This window comes from Netta rufina (genome assembly GCF_964035555.1).
Source record: "Netta rufina genome assembly, chromosome: 17".
Classification (NCBI taxonomy): domain Eukaryota; kingdom Metazoa; phylum Chordata; class Aves; order Anseriformes; family Anatidae; genus Netta; species Netta rufina.
Window position 1 is genome coordinate 9,113,538 of NC_140141.1, and position 12,545 is coordinate 9,126,082.

The window sequence follows — 12,545 nt, forward strand, 5'->3', positions numbered from 1 at the left end:
CTTATATATATAATTTTATGCTTTTATATATTAATAGAGTTTGTATTAATTCTGATATATAAAATCCATGAAGGTGAGTGCATATTTGTCTGTTTACAACCTTGAATGTCTCTTAATTTTAAACACGATCTTACCCTGCTCTCCCTTAAGAAAAAAAAAAAAAAGACATATTTGTAAATGTACAGTTATTTCCCTGCTATCTGTATAGAGGATAAGTTATTAAGGAAGTGAGCATCAAAAATTATCCTGCAAAGTCAACGCTGGGGATTTTAACCCTTTCAACCACATCAGGTCTGAGCAAGTGTTTTTATATATTCCAAGTGCTTCTGTTTACTGTATTATCGACTACGACCGCAGGACCCGCACAAAAATGCCAAGCAATTTTTAGCACAAGCTCCACATGGCTAGGTGCCATGCTCTTCAGATGGCATGAAGCCCTTCTAATAGTCCTTGCTGTTCTGCCTCCCCCCTCCAAAAACCCCATGATGAATGTAAACCTTCAAATCTTTCCACCGACCATAATGAAAGGGTAGTTTAGCAGCAAAAATGCGCTGGGACATCGTTACTCGAGTTCCAGCAGAGGTCGGGGGGCTGGCACTGGGAGGTGGGTGGGTGAAGCTATTTCAAGGGGCAGTGCACAGGAAAATAAAGAAATAAATATTGACTTGCAGTGCCAGAATCTGTGCAGTCGTTGGAAAGGGCAGGCAAACAGAGAACACCAGGCACATTCAGAAGACCACAGAGATGATTTAGATTGAGAAAAGTGTTATTTATATGTATATGTGTGCATATATATATATATTTGCTTGTTTATTGGCTTTTTTGGATCTGAGCCTTAAAACATTTGTACACAGGCATATGTTTGCCCATTTTGTTGGGCCAGATGGTCTTGAAGGTCTTTTCCAACCTTAAAGATTCTATGATTTGAGTGAGGATGGGGGTGTAAGCATTTGCAGGGTTACAGGCATTATTTTTTGCCCACCAGCAGGAGTTGTGTGGTTGTGAGATCCACGTTTGGGTCCCCAAACACAGCAAGGGGAAGAAATTTCTGCATCTGCGCTCCAGGCAGCAGCGACCACCTACAGTCTGGAGAGATCTGCTCCAGCTTCCTGGGCTGGCCATGGAGGAACACATCCCAGGACAAAGTGACAGCGCAGGTCCCTACAGCCTCACACCAAGAGCCAGCTCTGCTGGTCCTGGAGAATAAGGGATCTGAGTCACTCTTGCCCTCCTGGATGGAAAATGCTATATTGAGCCTCTACATCTGTCTTAGGTATAATCATGGGTATGGCAACGTTCCTGCAAAACATTTGCACCAGGAAGTAACTTGACACACAGACGGAGTTCCAAGTTCAGTGAAAGAAGTGAGGTTAATTACCAGCAGGACCTGACATTTAGAAAAGGACTTGAAACGGGATTTTTAAACAGGCTTTAGGTATGTGTTTCAGCTTAAGTACTTACATCCAAAACTGAGATCCAAAAAGACCTCTTCAGTCACCTGGCCCTGGAGATCCAACATTTTCTAACACCTTCCTTTTTCAACCTGAAACCACCGTGTCTATGCTCCTGCCCCGCACATCCAGAACCAACCAGGCAAGGTCTCCCCTCCTGCCAGAGACCCTCTGAAAGCCAGCAACCAACACAAGGCACCAAGGTCTCCAGAGGCATTGGGAGAACCCTTAGCAAACCTGCTCTCGGAGGTTTGACTTCAAAGCACTGCCACCTGGAGAAAAAACATTCACCAGCTCTCGTGCAATAGTCTGACGAGCAGAGCTTCTCAGAGCTAGTCTGAGCCTCCTGTTGCTTTAGACAAGTTTAAACCCACATGCAGCAGCAGACAGAGAGGCTAGAAGTTGCTCTGGGTGGAGACAAATGACAAAGAAATACGAGGTCCCTGTGGCCAGAAGAACAACACACATAAGATCCTGCCTCTGTAACCCTGTGGCTAAGACATTAACCTCGGAGTGGCAAGTCCTGGATTTTGGCCTCACATCCTGCAGGTATTTCACCAGCTTGACTTAAAATGCACAAGCAGATGCCAGAGAAGGGCCTGCTGCTAAGTCCTTGCTTAGTTCAAGCCACAAGTGACACGCAAAGCAAAACCTAGGCAGATGTCCCGGACCCGAGGGGTCCCCACGATGAAGGCGAGTGTTACCTCTGCATCCTGGACATCCTGTGGAGCTCCATGTCGTCGCTGCCGCGGAAACCTTTGGCAAAGGGGTTGTTCTCGATCTTTAACTGGGTGATCTGAAAGGGAGGAAATGCAACGGGTTCATCGCAAGTCCAAGGCATGGCCTGGGAGAGGGGGGATGTTGTTTATTAAACCCAAGCCAGTAGGGATGGGGGAGAAAACAGCTTTTAGGAACACAAGTCATCCTTCAGCTCAGGCACTGACCACTCCAGATGGGCTTTCCTCTAGATCTGTCTGCTGGAAAAATATCACCTGTCAACAACCTCTCACTTCTTTCAGGCTTGGCCCATACCTAACACATGGAGCTGCACAGACAAATATTTCTCACTGGAGGAAAGCTGGAAAATTACTTACTTTCTTTTTGCTGCTGGAATAGAAAGGGTTGTGCTGACCAGAGGACCAGCGATGAGGGCAGCGTTGCCCAAACCCCACGGACACCAACAAGTAACGTCTCATCAATGCACCACCACAACCCAAGCCTCGTATCTTAGATGTTGGAGCTTCTCTCAGGCTGCCAGGCTCACCCTTGCTGTATTTCAGAGCAATTACCTGGATTGCAGGTGCTCTGCAGCTGATTTCCTTCCCCACCCAGCCCCACACCTGCAGGCACTGCAGGGACTAACTACCTTAGGCACTCAGAGGGCAATCCCACTTCTGGCCATCCTGCCTTGGGGGAATATTTCTCTCCCAATTCACTCTAGAAGGATTTAAAGGGGACTACTTTGTTACCTTCAGTGTCTAAAGCTTGCTGGCATGAATCCTCCTCAAGCACACAACTTTGGTCCTCTTACAGTATCTAAATTAAAGAGCTGCTAAGAAGGTACCCTTACTCATGAGGCTGGGCCAGGTGTGGACTAGCTGCACTGCCCCGAGTGCCAGCCCCATGCCAGCTGCTGCCCCAGGGCTGGCATGGCAAAGCAAGGGCAGCTCAAGCTCTAGCTCATCCAGCAGAAACACAGCCATAAATTCACTGCTATAGGAAACAAATCTGTCCACAACACACAGCCAGGGGCAGAAATCAGAGACACCATCCTTAGGATGAGAGGAGAGGATGGGTCTCTGTGCAAAATCCCATACAGCTTACTTTTAATATTTAGGCAGCAGTTCCCCTTCTTCCCTTTCTCCTTCACAGCCCTGCAGTCTGAGCCCTCAGCTAGGAGCAGGGAGAGCCACCTGCAAGGGCTCAGGAGGGGAGACAGCCCTGTGTTTGCCCCCAGAGGGACTTCAGGCTCTCACCACCTCTGCTGGGAGCACGGTCCTGCCGCCCCACCAACAGCGGCGCCAATGGGAAGGAAAGAGCCCGAGGTGGATGGCTGGAGAACAGAGAGAGGCTCGTGTTCATCAGCTGGACCCATCCTTTCACCAAAATTCAAAGAGAAAAATCTGGCTCGCCTCGTGTCAACAGCAGACCTTTCCAGGTGTCTGCACAACCAGATTATTTTGCTGTTTTCTCATCTTTTAGCATATTTTTTTCCAAAGCCATTCGTTTACTTGCCCTTTTTGCCTAATTCAGCCCCAAATCTCACACACAGACCCCATCACCCACATGCTCATCCCCATGGGTGTTCCCATTAAATCAGAACCTAATTGAGTACACAAACAAGCACTGCTTTTTTTTTTTCTTTTTTTTTTTTTTTTTTTGTCACATATTTCAGATTTCAAAGAGAAGTGTGAACAAACAATATTTTTGGACTGATACGCCATTTGAGGTGTTCTCTAGCAGTAAAACCTGGACAAATTTTATAACTAAAAGCCCTGAATAATTAGACAGCCAGCTTTTTATTTCACAAAGAGACCGCCTATCGGTTTCCACCATCAAGGTGGTGGCTCTTCTATAATGAACAATAGATATTATTCAAACGTTGAATGCTTGTGCTATTCAATCTACATTCTGAAGCACACAAAATGTACAAGTTGTCCTCACTTGCCGAACCCAATGGCAATATTTGCTTGCATAAGTGAAGTCCTTCACAGAGTGAGGATTTACAGTATTGGCACGGGCATCCCGCCGTACAAAGGGCCGGATTCATCCCAACCTGACCGTAGGCATTTTAACCAAGGCGCCTGCATTGGGGACCTTGTCTCCGGGTGTTCCTGCTGGAATAGAGGGATGGAGGGAGATGGGCACTGCCAGAGGACACGCAGGCCCTGGGGTGGGCAGCATCACCTTCGCGGGTCCCAAACTCTCTGCTAACTGAAGGAGGAACCATCAACATATTGTCCCTCTATGTAAGCACCTTGGTTAAATGCCCCGTTTGACAAATCAAGCCTGTAGTCTCCCACAAACATCAGACAAAATATCGTAAGTGACCTCAATTTTGTGAACATGTTGCTTTAGGAGAAGTTTCCTAACCCTCATTGGGAACACTGTTACAAACAATGGGATTAACATGTGTTGGTAGCAAAAAGCCCCAAGTGAGGCACAGCAAACTTCAAACACCCTAAAATTCAGGATCCGCTACCTCAAAGGTATCTAGAAACCATGGTCCTACAGTAGGCTTTAAATTAGGTCTGAGCTCTTTGCTGTGCTTCAGGTGGATTTCAGCAGGAGCTTTTAGAGCAGCTTCTCTAGGTGATACCTTGGGGTACCAACCTTAGCACCAACTCCAAGCCAGTTCTAAAAAAAATGCACACAACAAACAGAAAATAACAAGCAACCTGGTGGATCTCTGCTTTAGAAAACAGCCCTGTGAAAGGTATTTTGTTTGGCTTCTTTTTGTCTTACTTGCAAACTATCTGAGAGGTGGAAAAGCAAACAAATGGGTGGAAATTACCTTCTTCTGGATCAACTTTGCCACAGCAAAACTCTGTTTAATTGACTGTAACTCACTGGGGGTGGGGACAAAAAGCTGTCAGAAAGTCAAATAAAAATTACATCATTAAGAATAAAAAAAAAAAAAAAAAAAAAAAAAAAACACGTCCTGCAAGGTCATTAAGACAGAATGCCTGAGGGTAAATTATATAGCACGGCTTCAATAAAACTGTAGGGCTTTGTTTATTAATTTGTTACTGCAAGAAAGTGATGTCAAAGTTAGTTTCTGACCACTGATTGGTAGTGCTGCTGCAGATCCTCCTGAAATGAGAGCTTTCCCCAGCGAAGCCTTCCTGACTTACACTTCTCAGTGCCTGTCCGACCCACGGGTTCATCTTCACTTTAACGGGAAGTGACAGTTCCCAATGAAATCTCAGTGCCACTCCTCCATGCTCCTTTCTCTGGGCTAACTGACCACAAAGCACGTCTGCTGAGACATTTCCAACGGCATCTTTTGCTCCAGCATGATAAAATTTAGCCTTGCATCTATTTAGATGGTAGAAACATGTTTCCTTTACTTTTTTTTTTCTTAGCACAGCCAAGTATTCATACAAGTACGTGTCTCTACAGACTCATAAATATTGCTATGGCCATGGTTAAAACTATCAATTAATATTGATAATTTTTTTTCTCAATTGCTTATAACTCAGCAAAACTTTTTTATGGCTGAAATGTTCCACACCAGGTGTCTGCTCTGGGCTCCTTTTTATGGACTTATTTTCCTATCAAGCAAACCTGATCCTTGCTTTCTAAGCAACACAGCCAAGGGAAAACACACTGCTCTGCCCCCCCGGGGCTCTCCTGGAGGCTATCCCGAAGCTTTCCTAAAAGCTGGGCATTTTGGAAAATGCCTGCAGGTGACCATGGCCCTGCAGCCACTGTGCTAGGAGCAACCAGGAGGCCGGGCCTCCGGCTTGAAAGCACAGAGGGTTTTTTCTTCTGCGCTCTCACATACCCCAGGTGAAACCAAGTCAGCGTGGAGGAGGAGGAAGCCAAATCAGGGCAGCGGGAAGGAAAAGAACTGGATGAAGACGAGGTGGCTGCTGAGCCTACGGACATCTGGCTGGGCCATGCAGAGGAGCTGGATAGGGAATGGGGGCTCGGAGCCCAAGGGAAAGGCCAGGGGAAGGGGGAGGCTGCTGGCAGGGGGGAGGATGTCGAACCCAGAAGCCAGTGAAGGAAATGGGAGGGACTGGGAGCCAGTGGCTGGTCGGAGTTACTGGTGTGAGACAGAGGAGCCCATTGAGGAGGCTGTTGGCTGAACTGGGAGGGCGAGCAGAGACAGACCCTGCACAGTGCCTGGGGGGGAGGAGGTGGGGAAGGGCCAGAGTGGAGAGAGGCAAGGTGCCCATGCTCAGCTTGGGGAGGGGGCCTGTATCAAGGGACCCAATGGGGCCAGGCATGGGCTCAGCACCCTGTCCTGGAGCTGCTGGACAGATGGGGACTAGACTGGGACCAAGAGGCAGAGCGGTGGCTCAGAGAGGGGCTGCAAAGGCCACGAGGCCTCCTGAAGGAAGCACTTTGCCACCAAACCCTTGAAAGCAGGGCTGCAAGGAGCCCCCATGGGGCGCAGCAAGAGAAGAAGAGCTCAGGTCACCAAGAAGGTCCCTGAGCCACCAAGAGCTGCACAAAATGCTGGTGATGAAGAAGAGACACGTGGTCATCACCCCATGGGATGCCAGCCAGGCCCCACATTCATGGCCTCTGATGGACCAAAGCAATGAATGAGGCCACCTGCGACCAAAGCCAAGGAGAAGCCAGATCCCAAAGCAACAAATCCTGAGCCCAAACATCTGCCCATGCCTGGCAGCACCTACACCCACAACGTCCTGTCAACAGAGCAACAAAAGGCCATGCACTTGGAGCAGAAAGGCTGAAAGCCATCATTGCCCATCAGCTACCTGGGAATGCACCCAACCTGTCTTCATGCTCTCCTCATCACTACAGTGCCCACAGCATTGCAGCTAGGGCTGATGTTTCCTGAAAAGAATTTGGGCTACCAAGAATGTTAAATAACTTAGGGGGTAAAAAAAAAAAAAAAAAAATCAGCATAAAACCGGATATCCTAAGGGGGAAAAACAATATAAAGCCCAAGTCCAGCTAACGGGGAAAGTAGGTTGTAAAAATTAATGAGAATAATTGTTGTGAATTCTTGCTTTTGAAAGAACCCTCAAGAGGGCAGAACCTTAATTATTTCTGTCTATTAGGGTTCATTTCCTGGTCCTAAGTAGAGAGCTAGTACCTAATAAATACGAGCTAGTAACACAATGATTTAAGCTACAGTGAAACGGTACTTAACTTGGGGGGGGGAAGTTAATATTTGGGAATCAACCTGATTGCAAGCACCCATTGTGTAAACGGCAAGGAAATGAAATGCGCATGTGACCTATTTTAACACCTCAATATTTCTGGGGTCTTTTCTCAGGGCTGTGGAGAGGGGGGAGGTGGCCAACCGAGCTGCTGACAAGCACACTGAAAACTTTACAAAAACTTTCTTCGTAGCTTAACCCTCCTTTTGGGGAGCAGGGCTGGGGAGGAGGAGAGCCCAGTGGGCTTAAACGTCTTTGCAGGCTGCCTGAAATATCAGGGGAAATAAGCACAAGCCCTGTATGGGGATTGCAGCTGTGCTATTGAAATAAATTGACTGATCCAAAATCAGGCAGGTATTTCTATAAGCTGTGTAAGCACAGACTCAAACGCACTTATGGGCAAGTCATACAATTAATACCGTGATATAATTCACCTATAACGCAGCTCTTGAAACCTGAAACATGGGTATGTATAGATTATTGTGTATATATGCGAGTAAAACATGTCAGTGAATAAAAGCTGCATGTATAAAATGCTTCAGTGTATAAAAACTGTGCGGAGAGGAGGATTTGTGTGAAGGGTGCTCTCCAGGTGATGGGTAGAAGAGAGAGTTGTAAATGGGAATAATTAAGTAGTGCACAGATGTGAGGATGGATGGATGGGCAGACCCTCCCTGGAGCTCTGTACAGACAGCCTGCCATCACCAATGGCAATGGGAAGCACAGTCCACACCACAACCTGAAAATGTGTTTTGCCCAAAAAAATCCCATCTTAGCTGTGAAAGCCATGCTGGGGTTTCTGCCCATGGACAACTCCTGCAGCCATCACCCCTCCTGTGTCACTGTGCCAGTAACAGCATCAGCTGTGCACCGGTGCTGAGCTTCACCCGCACTGGGGCAAGCTGCAAATTTTATTCCCTTCCCTGGAGGGAGATGCCATTTAGGGTAGATCATTCCCCGGTTTATTTTTATGGCCCTATCTTTCTCAATTGGGGCTTTATCTTGGGGCTATGGCCTCGCTTTTACTCGCTCCCCCAAGCGATTCAATGCAGCAAGAGGAGGAATGCACATGTTGGGGGGGGGAGGGATGCGAGTGTGTGTAAAATGTGTAGGGGGTGTGTAAAATATGTAGTGGTGTCTGCGTGTGTGCGTGTGCATGTGTCTGCTGGGATGCGAGCGTGTGTGTGTCTGTAGGGATTCATGCGCTCGTCAGTGCGTGTGTTTTGACAGAGACGGATATGCAGATGTCATTTCTTATCAACCAGATGTTGTTGATTTACAATCAAATATTCCTGCTCCTCCTAATATGGCAGTTTTCCCAAACTACTGTGCTTACATGTTTTTGCTTCGCTTTGTTTTATTTGCATGGTAATTTTTTTTTTTTCTCTACAAAACAGTCCTATTTTTCTTCAAAGGAAAGCAGTTAACTTCAGGTCTGTTTTCTCCTAGGGAAATGCATTTAAAGCAAGCAGTGTGTCCTGTTTTATTAACTCCCAGTTCTATTAATATTATATTCTTTCTCCGAATCCATCAAGCAGAAGTTAAACTTGATTTTATAGCATCCACAGCGGAGTTATAATTTAAGGCATAATTTGGCGAGGGCTCAACTTGGATTCGGTTTGCCTCTCCTGGTCGTGCCAACAGCTCCTATTTTAAAGGGCAGGGAAGTATTTTCTTTTCTCCCTAGCTATGGTGAAACACTCTTTCTTCTCCAGCCTACCCATGGCTCCCTGGCCAACCGGCGGACAGAGGAAACGCGACCATTTCACGCACGTTTAGGAGCTTCCCTGTTACATCTCCAGGAAAGCATCCAGGGTGTTAAATGACCTTTCTCCATTAAATAATAATAATAATAATAATAATAATCACATAATTCACTCTGTCAAGCATGAGGGAGCTACCCTACCTGCCTGTAAGGACAAGTAAAAGCCTTGCTTTCTACACCACTAGGGGAAACCATGCAGAGGCACACCAGGACAGCCCAAATTGCCACATTTTCATATATTTTGCTTTGTTTTGCTGGGGCAGGAGCAATCGACTGCAGGCACAGAGCCTCCCTTCCTGCCAGGGTCTCGCTGCCAACCCCGCAGCCCTCAGCCGGTAGGGAAGGAGCCGGCCCCGAAACAAAGGGACGAAGCGCAGCCAGCCCGGGTTATCAGGGCCCCCCGGCCGCCAAGGGGAGCGCCCGGCTCCCTTCTCCAGTGCCAGATTACGAGAGCCTTTGACCGATGGGGGGAAAGGAGATAAAGCCAACTTCCTCGGTTGGTCGTCTCCTCTCTGAGCAAACCATCCTGTTGAGCTCATTCCCCCTCGGCTCGCCCTAAAGTCTTTGGATGCTTTGTGCGCGTCGCCAGGAATAACAGGGGATGGGACAAAACCCGAGGGATGGGGAGGGCGTGTGGGGAGAAAGGAGGGGAGCGGAGAAGAAGGGGACCAGAGGGCCTCAAAAGGAGTTGTGGCAGGAGGCAGAGAGGAAGAGGAGACATGGTTTGCCCGGCCTCACCTTGTGGTTTTGGTAGGAGGTGACGGCGATGAAGGCGGTCTCGGGGAAGACGTGGGTGCAGAAGGCGGTGTTCTTGGAGCCGAAGCCGTTGTTCTCGTCCGCCTTCACGATGTGCAGCCGGGGCTGGTACTTGTGCATGGAGTTGAGGATGATCTAGGCATGGGGAGAAGAGAACATCTCATGGGAATGGAGGGGGGCATGATGTTGCGCAGCCCCCAGCCCGCAGACAGGGAGAGGAAAAGAGAGGGACCAGCAGACACTCCCAAAAAAAGTTTTTTTCCTCCTCAAAAGCTTCTCCTCTTCAGCCCCCCCCCAGCATGGATATTACTTGTGCTGGGGACATCTCTCCCCAGAAAAGCAGCCCCCCCCCACAGCCCATCAGGGGTTTTCTTTTCTTGCCCCCTTCATTCCCCCAAGCAGCACCCCTCTGTGGCTACAGGACAAGTTGGGTCCTTACCTGCTGCCCCCCCTGCAGCCCTGGGTTGTGCTGCTGTGTTTCCCCCCCCAGAAACCCTAATACATGTTTCCACAGCCAGCGGGGGGCTGTTCCTACCCCCACAGCCCCCACCTCAACAGCACAGGCATCTCAGCCCCCCTCCCCAGTAACCCTACAAGATATGGGGAAAGAAGCGGGGTTACTGGGGAGGGGGGAGATTTAGTGCTCCCCCCAAACCCCACCACCCCTGGAGGATGAGGACAGAAGGGTGGCAGGGAGGGAAGCGCTGATTCGGAGATAAAAAGCCGCCCCTCCTCGGTACCGGGTTAATCTCAGGGGACGGTGGCGGGGGGGTTCTGGGAGGAGGAGGGGGGGACACTGGCGACAGCGAGACGCAGCGCGCCCCGACGCCGGGCCCCGACGGCCTCGCTGCCTCCCCCGTCCCGGGGGTTTAAGCAAATTGCTTTGACATCCGGGAAAGCCGCAGACATCAACGGTGAACGATCTAATGGGTTTTAATTTCATTACCGCGACTCTAATTGAGAGGCTCCCGGTGCAGCTCCGCCTCTGAAGTCCCTTTTGTCGTCCCCCCAGAGCCTTGGCGTTGCTTGCAGGGACTTTTCCCCAGAGCCGCCTGCTCGCAGCGGGGGGATGCCTTCCCCCTCCACGCACACCCAAAAAAAATAAAAAGCCCCCCCCAGAAAAGAAAAAAACGCCCCGGGGGTGGGAGAGGTGCCCCCCGAGCTCCCCACCCATTTCCTGGCACATCCCGAGCCCTGGAAAGCAGCGCTCGCAAAGCGCCTCTCCCCAAGTCCCAGGGTAAAGGCAATAAAACACAATAAAATGAAATAAAATAAAATAAATTAAAGCATCCCCCCCGCGTGGAGACGGAACAGGGACTAGGCAAAAGATGCTCGGCATTGGGGTGGGCTGGGGGCTCCGCCGGCCGCTTCTCAGCCCCCACGTGGGCGTGTTTAAGAACACAAAATTTAACATTAAAAAGCGAAAAGAAAAAAAAAAAAAAAAAAAAAAAAAAAAAAAGCTTGGGGAGAAAAATGAAACTGAAGTGTTGAAATGAGACTGGAGAAAAATACGCTCTTGGAAGGGGGTGGTGGGATCTGGATTCGGATACTCGCTTAAGTAATTATATATATAATTATATATATATGTTATTCATACGTGCACATATACATTCGCTCAGAGAAACACGTATCTTTGGAGACCTTCGAAGGCGAGCTGTTTCTGGCTGCAGAATTCACACAAGCTTTCACGGTCCCTTGGGTCTAGCAAAGCCCTTTTTATGTCCAAGAAGCTCTTGTGGGATGTTTTTTTCTTCTTTTTTATTGTCTTTAATTATTGTTGCCTTTTATTTTTTTATTTTTTTTCCTTTGGATCGAGGGATCCGCATGGCTTTAGGTCCTATTTCCTCGAATAATTACGCCTGATAGATTTTACCTGTTAGCCAAATTCGCGGAGGCAGCGAGCAGATTTTACCGCTCGGAGACTCCCCATGAGGTTAAAATCAGGTAGCTAAATAGTCAATTAAGCCGGGCCCCGGGGTCTGTAATCAATTCCCACGCAGCGCTACGAAATAGCTTTTTTTCTTCCTTTTTATTTTATTTATTTAAATTATTTATGGAATGTTTGGGAGTGCCCATCACTGGGGTTCATCCCACCCAAAAAAGGCAGAAAATAACACCCCACCATGACAATGGGTTGGGACTGTGACCTTCTTGGCACCGGAGGGGTGCCACGCGTGGGGACGCGCCCTGGGGACACCCACGGGAGCACGCGTGGGTCGCCTGCCGCCCCGCCCCGGTGGGAAAAAGCATCTCCCGACCCCAAAGCACCGTGGGGGGACTCACATGTCCGAAGGGGTCGAGGTGGTTGTTGGTGAGTTTGAGCTTCTGGAAGGACACCAGCTGCCGCATCCAGTGCGCTCCGGTGGCGGGGGAGTCGGGGTGCACGTAGAGGCGGCCGGGCATGGCCGGCTCTGCCTTCCCCGTCACGGACCTGCGTGGGACAGGGACACTGAGCTCCGGCGGAGGCACCCACACCCTTGGGTGTCCCAGCACCGCGCAGGTGGCCCCGGGTTTCAGAGGCAGCCGGGCGGTCTTCGGGAGAAAAGACATTTACAGACACACGCACGGCGCGGAGAATTAATTGAGAGCTTTGGCACTTTTCCCGTCCCAGATCGCTGTTTCCCCGTTTAACCCCATCCTTCCCCCTCCCTAATTACCGACACCCCAGCCAGGAGCAGAGCAACCGCGCCGTACCCGTCCTTCACCGTTTCC

At 49.2% G+C, this 12,545-nt stretch overlaps 1 protein-coding gene across 1 annotated transcript in view; it reads right to left on the reverse strand.

Moving 5' to 3' along the window:
• TBX5 (T-box transcription factor 5) overlaps positions 1–12,545 on the reverse strand; it is a gene marked incomplete at its 3' end in the record, with an annotated part of 36,391 nt that overhangs the window by 17,059 nt on the left and 6,787 nt on the right. Inside the window, exons 5-7 of the mRNA XM_084297620.1 lie at positions 12,117–12,264; positions 9,816–9,968; positions 2,156–2,247 (exon numbers count right to left, since the gene is read on the reverse strand). Coding sequence (XP_084153746.1) covers positions 2,156–2,247; positions 9,816–9,968; positions 12,117–12,264 — 393 coding nt within the window. The remainder of the gene's footprint in view (positions 1–2,155; positions 2,248–9,815; positions 9,969–12,116; positions 12,265–12,545) is intronic.